The sequence below is a fragment of the Bufo bufo genome, chromosome 6 (genome assembly GCF_905171765.1).
Source record: "Bufo bufo chromosome 6, aBufBuf1.1, whole genome shotgun sequence".
NCBI classification, from domain to species: Eukaryota; Metazoa; Chordata; class Amphibia; order Anura; family Bufonidae; genus Bufo; species Bufo bufo.
In genome coordinates this window covers 56,266,051-56,284,521 of record NC_053394.1, presented here as the reverse complement: position 1 = coordinate 56,284,521, position 18,471 = coordinate 56,266,051, and the positions used below count along the sequence as shown (strand labels likewise).

The window sequence follows — 18,471 nt, the reverse complement described above, 5'->3', positions numbered from 1 at the left end:
ATTTTTTCTTTTTTTCCAGGGCCACTTTGTTTCTAGTCCGCCCCTGCACAGAACCAAAGCCCACTTTGGATTTACTTTTAAACGGTTTTTAAATACACAGATACAAAGCAATTCACCAAAATCTCGCAAAACGAAGTTTGGCTTCACAGAGACAATACAATACATTTTAATGCTATACAGAAACAGCAACAAAATAAAAAAAGTTATTTGAACCTAGATTTGCTCAAGCCTAGTTGAGGCCACCACAAACCCGGCCACTGCACATGGACTATATCGCCTAAGCTGTATATCCTGCTCTAATGGATTATACGCTCTGGACTGTATTTCCTGTGCCACTGGACTATTCGGTTCCATGGACCATTCTCCTTCCCATGCAGTGAAGTGCTGGTTAGAAGTTTTATGATAGCTGCAGTAAACGTCGTTGGGGCTGTCTGTATCAGTCTGTTAATTACTACAAGATTAGAATAAACCCTGTGACACATGAATAATTGAAAGTCTATTTAATCACAGCCTGGTGTGCCTCTGTTAACAAACACATAAGATGCAATTGATCAGAAAGCACAGCATACTCAGATCACGCGGTTATCAGGCATTAGTCAAGTCCGTAATCACAGGCATCCAAATGCTTCTTAGAATATAGTTCGAAAAAGCCGCGTAGAACATCCGGCTCTGTGAAGGTCTCTATTACAGCAGGATCCTGCAGCATAAGCTCTTGCCAGGCTTTTACACGTGGCAAATTCTCCAGAACACTAGATAAAAGGAGAAAAAGAAAATTTTTTAAAATTATGCCCAAAGTCCTGATGTAGACCCTGCAACTAGGGATGAGCGAATTGACTTCAGATGAAACATCTGAAGTCTATTCGCATAAAACTTAGTTCTAATACTGTACGGAGCAGGAGCTCTGTACAGTATTAGAATGTATTAGCAACAATGAGCCAAAGTTATTGCTTCGCAAAGTCTCGCGAGACAAAGTGGTACCGTGGAACCGAACCAGAGTCCAGGATTTTTTTTTATTTTTTTTTAACAGTACAAATTAATTTATGAAGTCTTTGCGAAGTCTCACGTGACTTCACCTCATCGGAGCCAATACATTCTAATACTGTACAGAGCTCCTGCTCTGTACAGTAATAGAACAAAGTTTTACGCGAATAGACTTCAGATGTTTCATCTGAAGTCGATTCGCTCATCCCTACCTGCAACGTTAAAGGGGATTTCCAAGATTTTATAAATAATGACCTATCCCAGTGATAGCTAACCTCCAGCACTCCAGCTGTGGTGAAACTACAACTCCCAGCATGCTCAAATTATTTCTGTGGAGTTTTGAGGACAACCAAGCAAGTGTGTATCTCGGGAGTTGTAGTTTTACCACAGCTGGAGTGCCCAAGGTTAGCCATCACAGACCCATCTTATAGATATTGTAGGTCATCAGTATCTGATCGCTGGGGTCCTACACAATGGATCAGCTGTTTGAGAAGGCATCACTGCACCATACATTTTTAGCAGCTGCGCTTGGTATAGTCAGGGGTCCCAGGTGTAACACCCCCGCTTATCAGATACCAATGACCTATCCTGAGGAGGCTATAAAAAAATAAAAAATAATAATAATTTCTACAGAAGTTTCATTAAAGAGCACCCGGCGGCAGAATCAACCCCATTGAATCAGTCAAACTACCTGGCTGTATTGAGTCTGATACCGCAGTGCCGTAGTGTGGTGGTGATGGGTGGCATTGCCTGGGCGCAAAATTGCAGGGGTCACCAAGCAGCAATTACTTCAATGAGGGCCACAGGAGCCTATGGCTCCCGTCCCCTCTGTTCTTCCTCAGAGGCTTTAGGATAGGGGCCTGACGCCTATGAGGCAATAGAGCATTCATAGGGACTAGAATGGAGTTTCTCCTGGGAGGTATGATGTGCGGGGAAGAGACGGAGTCTCGTTGTACAGGGGCGGGGCCTAAAGATGTGCAGGAGATTCTACAGAGCATGATGTTGGAGAGGGGAGCAGAGGTTGCAGGTCAGTATGTGGAGGAGAATAGTGACTTATTTTTACATTTTTTATTTTATTTTGAAGGGGCTGAAGGGAGGAGGAATAATCCTTGTACTAAAGACTGCATGTGAGAGCAGGAAGTTAGAGTCAGTGTGCCAACCACCCCTGTTGGGGAAGGCTGTGTGATAGCGTTCAGGAGATCCCCTGCATAGGGAAGACAGCAAAGATCTTGTCTCGGCTGAGACCTGATCATATCCCCAGGCTGAGCACCTGCAGCCTCAGCTGCATGAAAGAAGCAGAGAACCACAGACAACCTCCAGAGTTCCAGGAAAAAAGCATCCCCTGAAAAATCTGTGAGTTAAGTCCAGAGACCTAGGAGAGGCCATTCCTCCTCAGCTAGTCTGTCCCCACAAAGCATTAGCTTCAGAAAAGTGCAGAAGATTAATTCCTGACAGTTACAGAGCTACCAAGCAGACGTCCTATCCTGCAAGCTACCCACATATCAAGCAGAAGCATTTATTCCTGCCAATGATTGCCAAAACCTGCTGGGACCAGAGACCAAAGCTGTATACAAGTTATCTTCAGTAAGGAAACGTTTGAACTTCATCTAAAGGTCTGGACCTCATTTCTGCTGCAAAATTCCTCTATTAATCCTTCTATCACTATCAAATTTATTGCAAGTGAGCCAGGAGTCCAGCCGTACCCAGGTAGAGACACCGTTGACACAATTATCACCACCCTATAGAGACATTATAGGCCATTACACCACTCTGGCATTCCTAATCTGGGACGTCCGTTATAACACCTTGGAAGGGCCCTGGAATAGTACCCTGCAATTGGAGTCACGACAAATACAGAACTTTAAGTACCCGTAGCCCACTGCATAAGTGGCGTCAGCGTACCCATTCCTGGTCACTGCACTAGAAGGCAGGGGGAGTGATGCATCCTACATGGGACTGTATGCTGGAGGGTCTGAAGGCAGGGGGAGTTTTGCAATTTACATTGGACTGTATGTTGAAGGAGCTGAAGGTTGCATCTTACATGGGACTGTATGCCGGAGGGGCTGAAGGGGGCCATAAATAATTACTATAAGGGTCCATTCACAAGTCCATAGTGTATTGTGGATCCGCAATACACATGGCCGGCACCCCTATAGAAATGTCTATTCTTGTGCGTAGAGATTGAATGGGTCCGCACAATTGCTGAACGGATGCGGACCCATTCTGCGGACATGTGAATGTTGCCTAATACAGAGGGGGCCATAAATTACACTAACTCTACAGAGGGGCCATTATAATATCAATAATTATACAGAGGGGGCCATTATATATCATAATTATACAGAGGGCATTATATTTATGGGCACTACGGGGGAAGGGGAGGTATGTTATCTGAGGATGATAGTAAAGTAAGGGGGGGGGGATAAAAAAAAAAAAAATCTGTGAAACTCTGCAGAGACTCGGCTGAACGGATGTATCATGAGAATCTTATCTCCTAATGAAGACGCTGAGGAAAGTCTACATCACAGGAGATGTAACAGGTATGGTGCTGTGTTCTCCTGTATATTTCATAGCAAGGTAGGTTATGTCCATCCAAATATCTGTTGGGGGGGGGGGGGGGGGGGGGGGGGCTGCGTATAGAATTTGGCCCACACTGCTGGCGCCTGGCCCCAGACTTCAGATCCCAATGTGAGTGTTCTGAATTCTGGGTCCTCACATCCATCTAATACATTATCCGTACTCAGAGATATCACTGTTATCTGTGGTGTTACATAGGACTGCAAAAAAGATAATTTGAAAATAAGTTGTGTTCCAGAGAAAAATACTTTCATTCTTTATGCACTGAGGGGTGAGGCCTAGCTCCTCGGTGCACCTCAGCTTTCCAGTGCTGGCCATACCCCTCAATGCACTGAAACCCTCATTTAAATATAGAATAAACTGCAGGAATGCTGTAACCAATTTTTCACAAGACAGTTATCATTTTACTCAGCAGGATCGACCCTACTGGGTATTATGCTTGATTTAATAGGATTGGTCCTGCAGACAGGTGAGCTTTAAATGCAGCTACAAAATATGTTTTATCTTACTTACTCTTGCACTTCAAAAGAACTCAACCGTTCAAACCAGGGCCAGATCATGTAATCAATCATAGACACGGATTCTCCACCAAAGTAAGGGCTTTTCCTCTTGGCCAGAGCCTGTAAAGAAAGTGAAGATAAATTACAAATCCTCTTTTCAGCAGCGGATGGCACCCCATCCTTATTACGGCCCTGTGGGCCTCTCTAGAATGTCACAGTACCTTCCAAGAATCCATGAGTTAAAATCTCCATGGAAAAAGCCATAGGGATGCGCAGTAGAGGCACCTAGCCCTTCTGCTGCCTGAGGTGAAAATTGAAACAGCGCCTCCTCTCCAGCGGTACTGTTAAAAAGGTATACTGCGATACAGTTGAATATACAGAGATGAACGCTTGCACAATGGAAGTGCTCATTTCCCACAGCACTCCACTTGTTTCTAGGCCTTGCCGCCTGAGGCAATCGCCTCACTTGGCCTCATTGGAGGGCATGCGCCCCCCCCCCCCCCCCTCCCCCTCCCCCTGAGGAGATTAAATCTTAGCCATTCAATAGCTGGCCTAAATAGAATTGTGTGCAGGAACCCAAAGGAAATTTTAATGGATGCAGTACATATGAATGCAAGAGTAATTGGGGATGGGTACTCATTATATACAAACTGAAAAGAATGGCGTGGTATTGAACAGGCAGGAAGTGCTCAAACCCACATGCAGATATATATATTATATACACACAGAGGAGCAAATCCTGCACTTGTGGCCCGTTGCTAATGACGATCCCCAGCAAAAATGCTACATTTAGGTGCACCTGTGAGGCCCGGGCCATATCAGCCAGTCTTGAGTGGGACTCGCAGACTCCTCCCTCCTCCCATTGCTAGCATGGTTACATGCTGGAGGTAACTGGCGAGTTGTTTGTGAGTCGGCCTCATGCTCCTGTAATTTGCCCACTGGCCCCTGGTATTGCCCACATGGCACAGGTAGGTGAGTGTAGGTCCCAGGCTATTTGAGAAACCTTGGCGCAGTGCTCGGGCTCAGACATGTCCTACACCATAGGACATGTTGGCTAATCTCTCAATTTTAAAATCAGTTGAGGGTTTAGTAAGACCGCAGAGTGCACCTGTCGCTATTATTTTGTTATGGGTATTGCATAAAACTGCAGACTTTATCCCGGTGTAAAGCACAGTCTTCACAATTCACCAGGAGCTTTCTAGACCGTGTCTTACGGGACACAAAGATAAAAGCATGTATGACTCATGCACTGATCTATTATTGCCTCTCAGTGTAATAAATAGTATACAGCCCAATAATATACATGCATGCGTGCACCTAGCCTTTCTGCTGCCTGAGGTGAAAACTGAAACCGCACCCCCACATTCAAGCCAATTTCTTAACCTAACCCCTTCCCTTCAGCCCATGGCCCTTCGGCTGCCCCCCCCCCCCCCCCTTGCCCCTACCTGGTGCTGCCCGAGTCTCACCTGGCCTCATTGGTGGTGCACCCCTGTTTACATACTGTACATAAGGTGTTAGTATATGTTTTGATCAAAAGGCATGAGCCTACTCATCACATCAAGGTTGCCTTAATGGTACCTACTCTAGCTCGTGCAGCACCACATGGCACCCACATGTGACAACATCGCACCACCAGGCAGGGCCGGACTGGCCTGCCAGGAAATTTCCCGGTAGGCCGGCAGGCCCGAGTGCCGCAAGGCCGCGGCCCTGGTGACAAGTGGGGGCGGCCGGCGGCAGGGCAGAGCAGGAGATGATCGCCTCCATTGGGGAAGCGCTAATCTCCATAGTCATCTGTATTGCCGTCCTCAGGACGGCAATACAGATGCCTGTGCTGCAGCAGAGGAGGGAGAGGTGTGTCCCCTCCTGTTCCTCTGATAGGCTGCCCTATCAGAGGCCGTTGCAGGCGGCGCGATGACGTCATCGCGTCGCCTGAGCCGTATAGCGAGGGACACAGGCCGGAAGAGGCGGCCTGCAACGCATCACTGGAGGTAAGTCTAAGTGGTGTGTGTGTGTGTAACTAACACACACACACACACTATACTGGGCAGGCCCATGATAAGGGGGGCTACTGGCACATGATTGGGGCACATCTTACTGCAGATTGGGGGGCCCTATAGGGGCATCTACTGAGGCTAAAAAGAAGGGGTATTTTATATGGGGGGGAGCACTATGGGGGTCATCTACAGGGGCACTGAGAAAAGGTATTTTATATTGGCACATTATGGGAACATTAGCTCAACTGGGGGCATTACAAAGGGGTATGTTTTGCATATTATAAGGAGAATTATTACTACTGGGGGGGGGGGGGGCATTATAGTGTGCTTTATTACTCCCCCATGGTATGACCCCCTAGTAGCAGCACCGACCACTCTGCTCTGCTATCCCTCTGCCCCTTCTCCAAACCCTTATAATGAAATCTCTCATCCGAGATCCCCAAGGGCCAAGTCAAGTAATTGTAAGTTTTTATGGGGGTTCTACAAAAGAGCTATCGTGGGGCAAAGTTCATATTAGTGTTTACACACATGTTTTAAAATGAATGCTTTCTCCTATTATAAACAAGTAAATAATGACGCAATGCTGTGGGGCTGGTGTGCAACTTTTTCCAGGGCTGGTTTTTATCCCCAGTCCGGCCCTGCCACCAGGAATCGCGATCCAGCAGTCTAACAGCATCCCGGCTGCCTGACCAAGGTACCCTGGCACTGAAAACCAATTCTTACCTCTTCAAGTATTTTAAATTTCTCAAAAAACTGCGTCTTTGATTCAGCTGCATCTTCATTAGCCCTTTTGGCAAACAAGATCTTGTATAGTGCAGAGGTAACCTGTCAAAGGCAAATGGTGAAAACTGCATTACTTATCTCGATACGCATTTTCCTAAGTATAAGCTGTACAATTCATGGACAGGAAAAATATATATTTGAGTGACATTTATCAAAACTGCCATCTTAGTCTCCCTGTGCTGGAGTTAGATCGGCCTAAAAGAAGTAGATGCCTCTTGATCATTTAGCTGCATTTCTGCAGTGCACCAGAAAATTAAGTCTACACCAGCCAGGGTCTGGTACAGGCTTTAAACTCTGGATAAGCCTCCCCCGTTTTCTCGCCACTTCAGACAAGTGGCAAGAAGCTTAGAAAATAAAGTAGAATCCAATGCACTCATCCATTCAAAAGAAATCATTGCGATTTATTTAGGCAGCAGACGGTCCTGTCCTGCGGTTCTGTGACCAGTGGAGTGGGCTCAGTAAAAATGACCTCCCCCACTGACCTTATGACAAGCAGTGGTGACTTCCCTGCAGTGAGTGTCTGGGTGCCATCCATATGAGGGCTACACTTTTTTGGGGAGATAGTTACACCAGGGTTGTAGGAGGTCATGTGGGAACTAACCAGGGGGTTGGTTTGAGTCATCTAATTGATGACCTCACGCTCTAGGTGATATGAGTGGCTTTGCTCACCTTTGACCTCCCTTCCACAACTGTCAATTGATATCTTTAATCATGTCCAGCAACCCTTAGATTCTCTTATGAATCATTAATACCATTTGCTATTTACAGCCCGTTCTCCTATTTGCCTTTGAAAGGCTGATTAGCGACCAATGATGATGTCAGTCTTTCTGACGCTACCTATACTTGTTGGCTGCTTTAGCCTGAGCCACCTCTCCTCCTGGCAACCATATACGTCACCAATAGTAGTGACATCCTTCCCTTTGACAGGCCACTTCATTTTTTTGCCCACACTTCATGCACCTAGCAGATGCTGGGACTGGATGGTTACTTCTCCTGCCGACCACTGCTTCAGCGATATGCAGGAGCACGATGTAGCCTGTTTTCAAACTTTGTACAACACCATTAAAGAGGTATTCAGGTTTAAAGACATTGAGGACCTATTCTCAGGAGAGGTCATCATTATCAGATTTGTGGGTAACCAACTCCCAGCGCCCCGCCGGTGTTTGTGCAAGTGCTTGTCCTCTTCAGTGTTTACCTCCACGCTGTCTACGTTATAGTGGGATGAAAATCAGTAATTATATATGCTGCACCACCAATACAATGTAGATGGCATGTAGGTAAACAATTGCTATACTCCAGACCTGAGGGTATGTGCAACTGTATATATTAGTACATTGTAATGTTTTGTACATTATTGTTGTGGCTATGCATTTGAGCAGAGGAAGGTATGGTTGGCAGGAACAGAGCTAACCACCCTGTTCCTCCCTTTTGGTAGGAATGGTTTGGCCCTGCTTCCTGCCAGGAGAGGTAGTGTAGCTGGCCAGCTAAGACCTGTCCTAAGTGGCTAATATAGCTTGTGTGTTTATACAGCTAGACCTGCCAATAAACTTAATACAGTTCCTATGTTCGTGTGTTAAAGACAAAAGCAAAGTTATTTACAGTGACTTCATATTTGGATGTCATAACTGTTATATATATATTGTGTTCACAGAAGCAGAAAAGATAATGCCTTTAAGATTCATTATATACTATAAGGCAAGCTCAATGACAGCAGAAACAGAAAGCATAGAGTTAAACTGTTGTTGCTGGGCAGGACCAACCACAGCCAGCCTCTCACAGCCTGTGTGGTAAATCCCCCTAGCAGGAGCTGCTAGAATTATTCACCAGAGAGAGGAGCTGAACAGACAGTTCCAGTAAGAGCTGTGTTTTATGGGAACAAGAGGCCAAAATAGATGTTTAGAAAAGTTATATGTTGCTTTTGTTAATAGTGATTAGAACTGTATACTAGTTATGTGTGCTTACTTACAGTTCCACCATACAAATTGTGACCAAATTCCATACCAGATCATACTCAACCAAACTGCAAATAGTTACTGCAAACCAAGTTGAGCAAGTAGAACTATTGGTTAACCTCAGATATACCTCTCAGATCATAAAGTGCTTAAATAACTTAATGAGAGTACAGATACTGAAGAGAGAAAAATATCCACCATTTTATGTTGAATGACAAGATTGAACAGTTGAACCACCATCTTATGTATACCGCCATTTTGTTATACCTTTTTACCACGTGTTCCATACATAGACTATCTGCTGCGGAGGCGGCAATATATATATATATATATATATATATATATATATATATATATATGTTAATAAAGAAGTTATTACAAGCATTTGGTGTGCTCTTTAAACCTACTGTTTTCATATAACTGCGCTTGAGGAATTAGAGTAATAGACTAAGAAGTCAGATATTAAAATTCTTCTAATGCCACGGTGCAAAAGGCACTTCATAGTGCTGCACCTGCCACAGGTAGTTCCTGTCTAACTGCAGAAAGGAGAGGAAGCACATGCTAGAGCTCCTACTACTGGGAAGGATAGATTCTTCTCCTGTGAGCAACTCTCCAGAGATTTTAGCAAATTTTGCTTCCAAAAGGCACCTGATCAGCAAAATACTGCTTTATGGACACTGCTGCAAGGTACCCATCGTCTATATCACAACTAGACCAGATGACGTTACGTCTAAATCTTGTAGAGAACATCTATACCCACAACTGCCAATATATAGTCATCCAACCAGCCACCGTACCTCCTCAACTGGTGGCAGAAACTGCACTTTGATGATGCTGATTGAAGAATCAGGCTAGAAGTAAATGTACAAACTATATTTCTACTGCACCACACACCACGGAGCAATGACCTGAGGGAGTACACAGTTATACAACATCTCATCAGGGACATTACCACTTCCATCCTCTGCAACGGTTCCTCAGACTTGCTACACATTGACCAGGACACAGTGCTTGCACAAGCATGCAGTCCCTTCAAACAGCTGATGATCAGGTTTACAAAACGATCTGATATTGATAACTTATCCTAGGGCTAGATGATCAATATCATGAAACAAGACAACCCCTTTAAGACAACCCCTTTAACATTCTCCATCCCCAACAAAGATTTCCAAATGTCCTACCGCATTGAAATGTTCCAGAAGAATCTTCTGTTGTGCCTTTTCATAGGGGTCTGCGGGGGTCAGTTTAACCCCGGGAAAGGCTTCATCCAGATAGTCACAAACAACTGGAGATTCATAGATTATTTTACCATCAGAGGTTTCAATAGACGGCACCAATCCCAGGGAACTTTTTTCAAAAAACCAGTCCGGCTTGTTCTTTAGGTTAATGTTGACGACTTCATGTCTGACCAGAGAAAAATAAGCGGTTAGTGATAGTGCAATTGTACATGAGTGACGGTCACCTTGTAGAGATCTGTAACCGGTCCCCCAACTATTACATTTATAGTATTGGTCACCACAAATTGAGCAGTTGGTTTTTGGGTCCCATCATGCACAACAATGCTTATAAGAATATGAGACACTCTAGTTCTGATTATTTCATAGAGAATGCATTCGCAGGAGTCTTGAAGACACAATACAAGGACTTTATACCCAAAGCTGAAGGACACTTGTATTTATAAATCTCCAGAAATGGTATACAATGATATGCCTACTTGATTCCTTTGGCAATCAAGACAAGCCTGGCTCTTTGGGCGAAGGGGCAGAATCTCATGCTGTAAAGTCGGGTAAGTCCCTCTGGTACTGGTCCTGGGGCAGCGCTGCCTGAAAAAAGTATATATTCAATCAGTATACAGATAACAGAAAAGGTCAAAAGGTGCAGATTGTACCATGTGAATGAAAAGTCTTACATTGGAGAAGGGGCAAAAAAACAAAAACACACAGAGGCTCTGACCCAAAGATTTGCTTTGAGAGGTTGTCATATCCTCTCCACCACACATGTGAGATTTCGCCAAGGGCTTATTCACAGTTTTATTACCATGATTTTTCCAAAATAGCAGCAAAACAATATGGTTTGACCACAACATATGAGAAGTGGCAGATGAGGTTTAACACTGACAAATTTAAGGTTATGCACATGGAAAGGAATAATGCAAGTCACCCGTACATACTAAAACACTGGGTAAGGCCGCATGTACACGGCTGTTTTGGTCCGCATCCGAACGGCCATTTTGGCGACTCGGATGTGGACCCAGTCACTTCAATGGGGCCGCAAAAGATGCGGACAGCAAAAAATAAAAATATTATATATTCTTTTGCGGACAAGAATAGGCATTTCTACAATGGGCTGACCGGTTCATTCCGCAAATTGCGGAAGGCACACAGGCGGACCACAAAAAAAATTAAATAAAAAAAATTGCATGGTCGTGTGCATATAGCCTAACTGACATGGAAAAGGACCTAGGAATTTTAATAAACAGCAAACTAAGCAGTAAAAACCAGTGTCAGGCAGCTGCTGCCAAGGCCAATAAGATAATGGGCTGCAGCAAAAGGGGCATTGATGCCCATGATGAGAACATAGTCCTACCACTTTACAAATCCCTAGTCAGACCACACATGGAGTACTGTGTACAGTTCTGGGCTCCTGTGAACAAGGTAGACATAGCAGAGCTGGAGAGGGTTCAGAGGGCAACTAAATAACTGGAATGGGGCAACTACAGTACCCTGAAAGATCATCAACATTAGGGTTATTCACTTTAGAAAAAAAAATAAACGACGACTGAGGGGAGATCTAATTACTATGTATAAATATATGAGGGGTCAGTACAGAGATCTATCCCATCATCTATTTATCCCCAGGACTGTGACGAGGGGACATCCTCTGCGCCTCAAGGAAAGAAGGTTTGTCCACAAACATAGAAGAGGATTCTTTACGGTAAGAGCAGTGAGACTATGGAACTCTCTGCCTGAGGAGGTGGTGATGGTGAGTTCACTAAAAGAGTTGAAGTTGGGCCTGGATGTATTTCTGGAGTGTAATATTACAGGATATAGCTACTAGAGAGGGGTAGCTGATCCAGGGAGTTATTCTGATTGCCTGATTGGAGTCGGGAAGGCATTTTATCCCCCTTAAGTGGGGAAAATTGGCTTCTACCTCAGTGTTTTTTTTGCCTTCGTCTGGATGAACCTGCAGGATAACAGGCTAAACTGGACTTTTTTCTTTTTCCAGCCTTATATACTATGTAACTAGGACACATGCACTCTTTTACAGAACTACGACAGTGCATGGAGGCATCTCCCGAGAAAGAACAATCTCACTAGTGCCACCTCTTGAAAGTGGCTCAATACGAGTTAAAATCCAACAAGCCTTGGGATTTGACCAGGGGTTATAGCCAAGCCAGATATCCATCCGTAGAGAGCTGTTCCAGGGTTCTTGCTCCTCACCAGTACAGAGTAGATTATGGCTGGCTGGCAGAGAGGCTTTGAAGGCAGCTTAGGTAGGGTGTTGAATCTCCATAAAGAGACCAGTTCATGTATGGAGACTTGCTGGAAGTACTCCTTAGTATGGAGACTTATTGGCAATGCTCCATGGGAAACGAATATGCAAAGAGGTATGTCCCAAGGAAGAGAACTAGGCTTGAACAATTCAGGTTCGGATTGCTCTATATCCGATTAGTTTGAAAACTTTATTCACAATATCTCCTCTGTAGTGCGCTAAAATGCGTGGGCTCTTGCGGCAAACGCCGCTAGACTTGCTTCGGCTCGTGTCTATGATGTTACACTTCAGTTTTGCACATAAATTAATGTTCCAAAATCCAAAGCTGAACGTGCTTCGTTAATGAGATTTTGAAACAATAATTTAAGTAATCTATATGTGCATAACTGAAGTGTAACATCATAGACGCGAGACAAAGCAAGTCCAGCATTATTTGCAGCAAGATTTTCCTGGCCTCAGAGGAGTCCATACATTTCAGAGCACTACGGAGGAGTGGCCCCTCAGGGCCCCCTAAAGAAGATGACCGGGAAAAGCATGTTGGGGGTGATAGTGGTGTTTTTTTTATTTGGTATGGACTCTTTTTGCTGGTTGGTAATATTTGGTCATGCCTGACTGTATGCTACAGTATACTTGTGCTCTGGTTATACTGTTATGAACTATTACTTATACACCGCTGTATTATATTTTGCTATTATATATTTTTTCTTGCTGCCATTAGTGCATTTTTATCTACTCCGCTATAAATATATGCACTTGTACTTTTTTTTTTCTTACTGTCCTACCTGCTGACTGCCTCCACCTCTAGTAATCGTTTTTTTAACCATATTATGTGTCATGTCTATCGTGTAGAACTTCTTTAAATGTTGATTGAATAAAATATTGTACCATTACCATTGTGGAGTAGATTATTTTCAGAAATAATATCTTTTGCCAATACATTCTGGTTTGGTTTTCTGGTCTCTTTAAGGCTCATGCACAGGACAGCACTCCGCTTCCGCGCGGTGTGCAAAATTATAGAACATTTCCTATTCTTGTCCGCATTACCATCAAGGATAGGACTGTTCTACAAGGCTGGGTTCACACTTGAGCGTTTTTACAGCGCGTTTGAATGCGCTGAAAAACGCCCTACGCTCAAAAAAGTTCTTGAGCTTCTTTGAGGCGTTTTGTTGCGCGTTTGCGGCCATAGGATTGCGCAAATATGTTCTTTTGCACGTTTGTGACCAGAAAAACGCGCGTATAGGCAATAAAAGGCCACACCCTAGTGAGAGGCAAATGTCTAGCCTGACCAAGATGCTGTCAATCACTGCTGTCAATTTGACTATGGACAAAAACACGCGACAAACGCATATCAAATACGCTCAAGTGTGAACCCAGCCTTAGGGTCCGGCTAGTCTGTTCTGTAAATTTCAGAGTGCACACGGCCAGTATCCGTGTATTGCGGAACTGCGATTTTCAGGCTGCAAAAACAGCCAACAGTCGTGTACATGCGCCCTAAAGGAGATTCAGCACCCTGCCCAAAACTGAGAGAACTCATATTAACAAAGCCTGCTGAGACTGATATAAAGTATCGTATTCACAGTATAACGACCAGGACGTGCGCTACATTTCACGTTCCCAGCTTTTTACAATTCTCATGAACAAGGGGTTAAGTCTTCTACAGACACTTCCTTTTCTACTGTCCTTTTAACTCTTTCCTTCCCACAGCTTAACAGAAGCACTGAAGATGATGTAGCTGCGTGGTAGGACTGGGCTTCTCGTATCGCACCAGCAACAACTTACAAGCTGTGCCGCATGACGGCATCAGATATTAATAATCTGTTCAGCTGGAATTTCAGTTCCTCCACACGTTCTGTTAAATTTCAACTACACTTGAGATGTAGCAGAGCTGACTTTTCACCTATGTAACTGTTGGGTGTGGCATCCTTTACGGGTTAGAAAAACTCACTGGGGAACATTTATTAATGTGCCTGGAAAATTAGCGGCCTAGAAATTGGCCTCTACTAAACCAAGCTTTGTCAATTTCTGGTACCTTTCAGTTTATTATGGGGGTTCCAGACCTCGAACCCCCCTCAATAGGATATTGATCTGAGAACCTATCCATTTTAATCCTGGACAAAAGTGAAAACCTAAAAAAAAAAAAAAAAAAAAGTAAGTGTTTTGAGATTAACCAGCAAACTGCCAGAGCGAATCCTTACAGTACACTCCATAGAGGCGGATCATGAGGCGGCCATGGGACCTTTGGAGATAGAGTCCTATACAGTATTAGGGCTAATGAGTCCCAATGACCTGTGCAGAGCCTCGTCTCCTGAAGAAGGCCTCTCACACATCTGATGACATCTGTGACAAGATGGTGAGTGGTTCATCCTTGAAGATGTCTGCGATCCGTGTTTGGTCCATATGTCCCTTCTTTGCCCTCCGTATTCCACATACACGTCTAGACTGAAAATCAGTTTCCAGAGGATCTCATACCAATGGTCCATGAAAACCACTGACATGGATGGCATCGTGTTTCAATGGTTTTACACGGACCCTTAGACTTCAATAGCCATGTTTGGTCCGAATCACTGACCAAAGTAGAACAGGTGTCTGATCAGTGGGGGGGGGGGACAGGACGACACAGAATTGTAGATAAACACGTTAGACTAAGGCCTCATGCACACGACCATTGTGTGTTTTGCGGTCCGCAAAACACAGATATAATCCGTGTGCATTCCACAATTTGCGGAACGGCACGGACAGCCATTGATATAACTGCCTATTCTTGTCCGCAAAACTGACAATAGAACAGGTTATATTTATTTTGCGGACCACGGAACGGAGCAATGGATGCAGACAGCACACAGATTGCTGTCTGCACCTTTCGCGGCCCCATTGAAGTTAATGGGTCCTCATCTAAGCCGCGGCTCGGATGCAGACCAAAACAACGGTCGTGTGCATGAGGCCTAAGGATGCATCACACAGCCATAAGTGTTTTGCGGACCGCACATGGCAAGTGCTATATAGAGAATGTCTATATTGTCTGCTGTATTTTTTGCAGGGCCGGGGAACGGAACAATGGATGCAGACAGGACACGGTGTGCTGTCCGCATCTTTTGCGGCCCCATTGAAATGAATGGGTCTGCAAAATTGCGGAACAGATGCGGATCCATTTATACGGTCGAGTGAATTGGTCCAATGGTAACAAAAGGTTAGGGGGGGGGGGGGGGGTCACAAACACCAAACCCTTCTATCCTCACTAAGTGTATAAGCCTGGCAGCATAAAGGGGCCCATTAGGGTTTTTTACCATCGGGTCCCCTCACCTCTATGTACACTGCTTGTTATGGGGTTTTTTCTATTCGTTTTGACTCACAAAATGGGTGATGGTGCGGCAGGTCAGAGTCACAAGCATGACTCCAATGAAAGTAATGGAGTCCCAGAAAACACATTGCTAAATCAGCTCTGCTACATCCACAGCACTTCAACCAATCTGGAAAAGTCAACTTTATTAAAGGATCCAATTATTATATGTAACAGATACACAGTATTAATTAGGGTACGGGTTACCCGGCTGCTCCTAAAGTTTATACCTCAAATCAGGGATCTCAAGTCTCCTGGAGGTTCAGGGAGTCTCCCGCTATTAGATAGCGACTCCCTGACAGGCATGCGAGACAATATATCCCGGAAAGGTTCACTGATAGCAGAGCAGAGAGATAAGAGAAGTGACAGGACAGAGTTTAGATTACAGGTTGAATTAACCCTTTAGGGTCAAATTGGCTTCTCACGGAGATATATATGTTAAAGGCATCTTCTTCTGTCTCATTCAGTAGCTATAGAACTATTGAGAGAGATGTATTTTTTTTTAAAATACATTTACACATTTAACCCTCCATTTTAATTATATTATTTAACCAGTATTATTTATTAACCAGTGTTTAATTCACCCCCCCTGGATGCTTGTTTTTTTCCTACAGTGGGGTAGATAATTACACACAGGGTTTTAAAGAATAAACTTCCTGACTCAGACCAAGAGCCGACTCAGCGAGTGAATGGAAGCATCCGCTCATGCGCATTGCGCAACCTAAACTTCGGTTCACTTGCTTCTTGTCAGCTCAGCGAATGAACCGATTCATGTGAAAGATCCGAACTTCCCATCTCTAGTTTACTCGCAGTAAACCTTTCCGGAAACCTGTAGCAGTGTCCCCTTCTCGGCGCGTGCGCACAGTGCAAGAAGAAGCCGATGCCAGCAGTCCGCAACGGCGCCTCAGGCTGAGCCTGTGCGCACGCGCGGGATCTCAAAGCGGGGAAGGAGGGAGAGGGCGAGGCGGCATTGAGGAGTAGAAGGCGGCGCTGGGCATGAACGGCGATGCGTGCGGCCGGGCACCCTGCATCCACAGACCTCCCCTGCTTGGGCACCTTAATTCAATGATCGACAGGTTAGTAAAACCTGTTTTTCCGCAGAATAAAGCCACAAATAGTTTTTATAAGGCCACCTTAGAAATCAGAATGCTACCCTGGACATGAGCATATGTTTAGCTCACAGGGCTTATAGGTGGTGACAGAATCCCTTTAATCATATACAGAAATATGATAATTTGGGGCAGGGTAATGAGCCCAGTCCTCCACACCATAGAGCACAGTGTGCAGATACTGCATATGTTTGGAAAATGTCATAAAAAGTTCGTGAAAGAAAACCTCCCTGAAATCAGAAGTGCACCTCCCTGAAATGAGTTTTTGCAGGTTGGGATGTCTGCCTCAAATCCAGCTATTCGCTGCCGCCGTGTATTCAGCGATTCATATGTTAGGGCGAGGGATGAGCAAACATGCGTTTCAAGTTCGGCGTACAAGGTTCGGGTTATCTAAGAATTCCATCACGGATTCCGCTACCACGTACAATCATTTATGGTCAGTGGTAGCGGAATCCATGACAGAATTCTTAGATAACCCAAACCTTGGACGCCGAACTTGAAACACCAAATTTTAAGATTAAAGCTCAGGTTCCCGACGCGCTCCCTTAGGCTACTTTCACACTAGCGTTCAGAGCGGATCCGTCTGGGGTCTGCCCAGACGGATCCGCTCATATAATGCAGACTTGGGATCCGTTCAGAACAGATCCGTCTGCATTATATTGTAGAAAAAATTCTAAGTGTGAAAGTAGCTTCAGACGGATCCGTCCAGACTTTACATTGAAAGTCAATGGGGGACGGATCCGTTTGAAAATTGAGCCATATAGTGTCAAATTCAAACGGATCCATCCGCATTGACTTACATTGTGAGTCTGGACAGATCCATTTGCCTCCGCACGGTCAGGCGGACACCCGAACGCTGCAAGCAGCATTCAGGTGTCCGCTTGCTGAGCGGAGCGGAGGCGGAGCGCTGGCAGACTGATGGATTCTCAGCGGATCCGCATCCACTCAGAATGCATTGGGGCAGTACAGATGCGTTCGGGGCCACTTGTGATACTCTTCAAACGGAGCTCACAAGCGGAACCCCGAACACTAGTGTGAAAGTAGCCTTACACTGACACTTACCCTTGGCCAGACTCCTCTGTGACGCGGTCATTGCTGCAGACGGTCAGTGACTGTAGATACCTGTAGGACAAGCAGAGAAGACACGTATGCCAGTGTATGCAGTGCCGCAGAGGCCGCTCAGCTCTGTATGTGTGGCCTGACCTACCAGAGGAAGCCTGTGTATGAGAGCCGCCCTCCCTGCAGTCTATATGACTATAGCAGTCCCCTCCCCCCAGCTAATGATCAACCAGAAGAGACCCGGCTCCTCCTGCCCGAGATCTGCTCCATCTGTAGTGATTATTACATAAGTGCACATAACGTGACACTGCAAAAAACGTTGCTTACATGTAAATCAGCGTCAGTGTGTAATGTGCAAACACTGGGACACATTGTCAGTTTTTACAGATGCAGTTTAGAATTCACTCCAGGTTTTAACTAATTGACTTCCAAATCTGCTTCAGGAAACCTGACCGTGTGGCCATTGCCTTACTAAGATCTGCTCCATCTGCACAGTGACAATCATATAAGTGCACATAACGTGCTTAAATGTAAACGCTTATACGGCCACGCGGTCCTGGGTTCCTGATGCAGATTTGGAAGCCAAAATCAGGAATGGATCATAAAAGGAGAGAAAGTATAAAGGATGGATACGACTTCTCTTTTTTGAATTCACTCCTGGTTTTGGCTTCCACAATTGCATCAGGA

General features: G+C 44.9%; 1 protein-coding gene across 1 annotated transcript; it reads right to left on the bottom strand.

The window, feature by feature from the left end:
• Nucleotides 1-474: 474 nt before the first annotated feature.
• Nucleotides 475-18,015, bottom strand: LOC121003636 (glutathione S-transferase omega-1-like). Its single transcript, XM_040435469.1, has 7 exons — nt 17,933-18,015; nt 17,788-17,847; nt 10,502-10,610; nt 9,969-10,191; nt 6,776-6,877; nt 4,072-4,178; nt 475-749 (listed from the first exon to the last, which is right to left on the bottom strand). The coding sequence occupies exons 2-7, from the start codon at nt 17,816-17,818 to the stop codon at nt 593-595; spliced, it is 729 nt and encodes a 242-aa protein (XP_040291403.1). The 5' UTR covers nt 17,819-17,847; nt 17,933-18,015; the 3' UTR covers nt 475-592.
• Nucleotides 18,016-18,471: the final 456 nt, after the last annotated feature.

Bases quoted from the DNA above. Each gene is read 5' to 3' on its own strand.
- LOC121003636 (XM_040435469.1), bottom strand. From the start codon at position 17,818: ATGACCGCGTCACAGAGGAGTCTGGCCAAGG. The intron at 10,192-10,501 runs GTAGGCATATCA...TTCTCTGGTCAG, and splicing joins TTGATTGCCAAAGGAATCAA to ACATGAAGTCGTCAACATTA. The intron at 750-4,071 runs GTAAGTAAGATA...CCTTTTATCTAG, and splicing joins AGTTCTTTTGAAGTGCAAGA to TGTTCTGGAGAATTTGCCAC.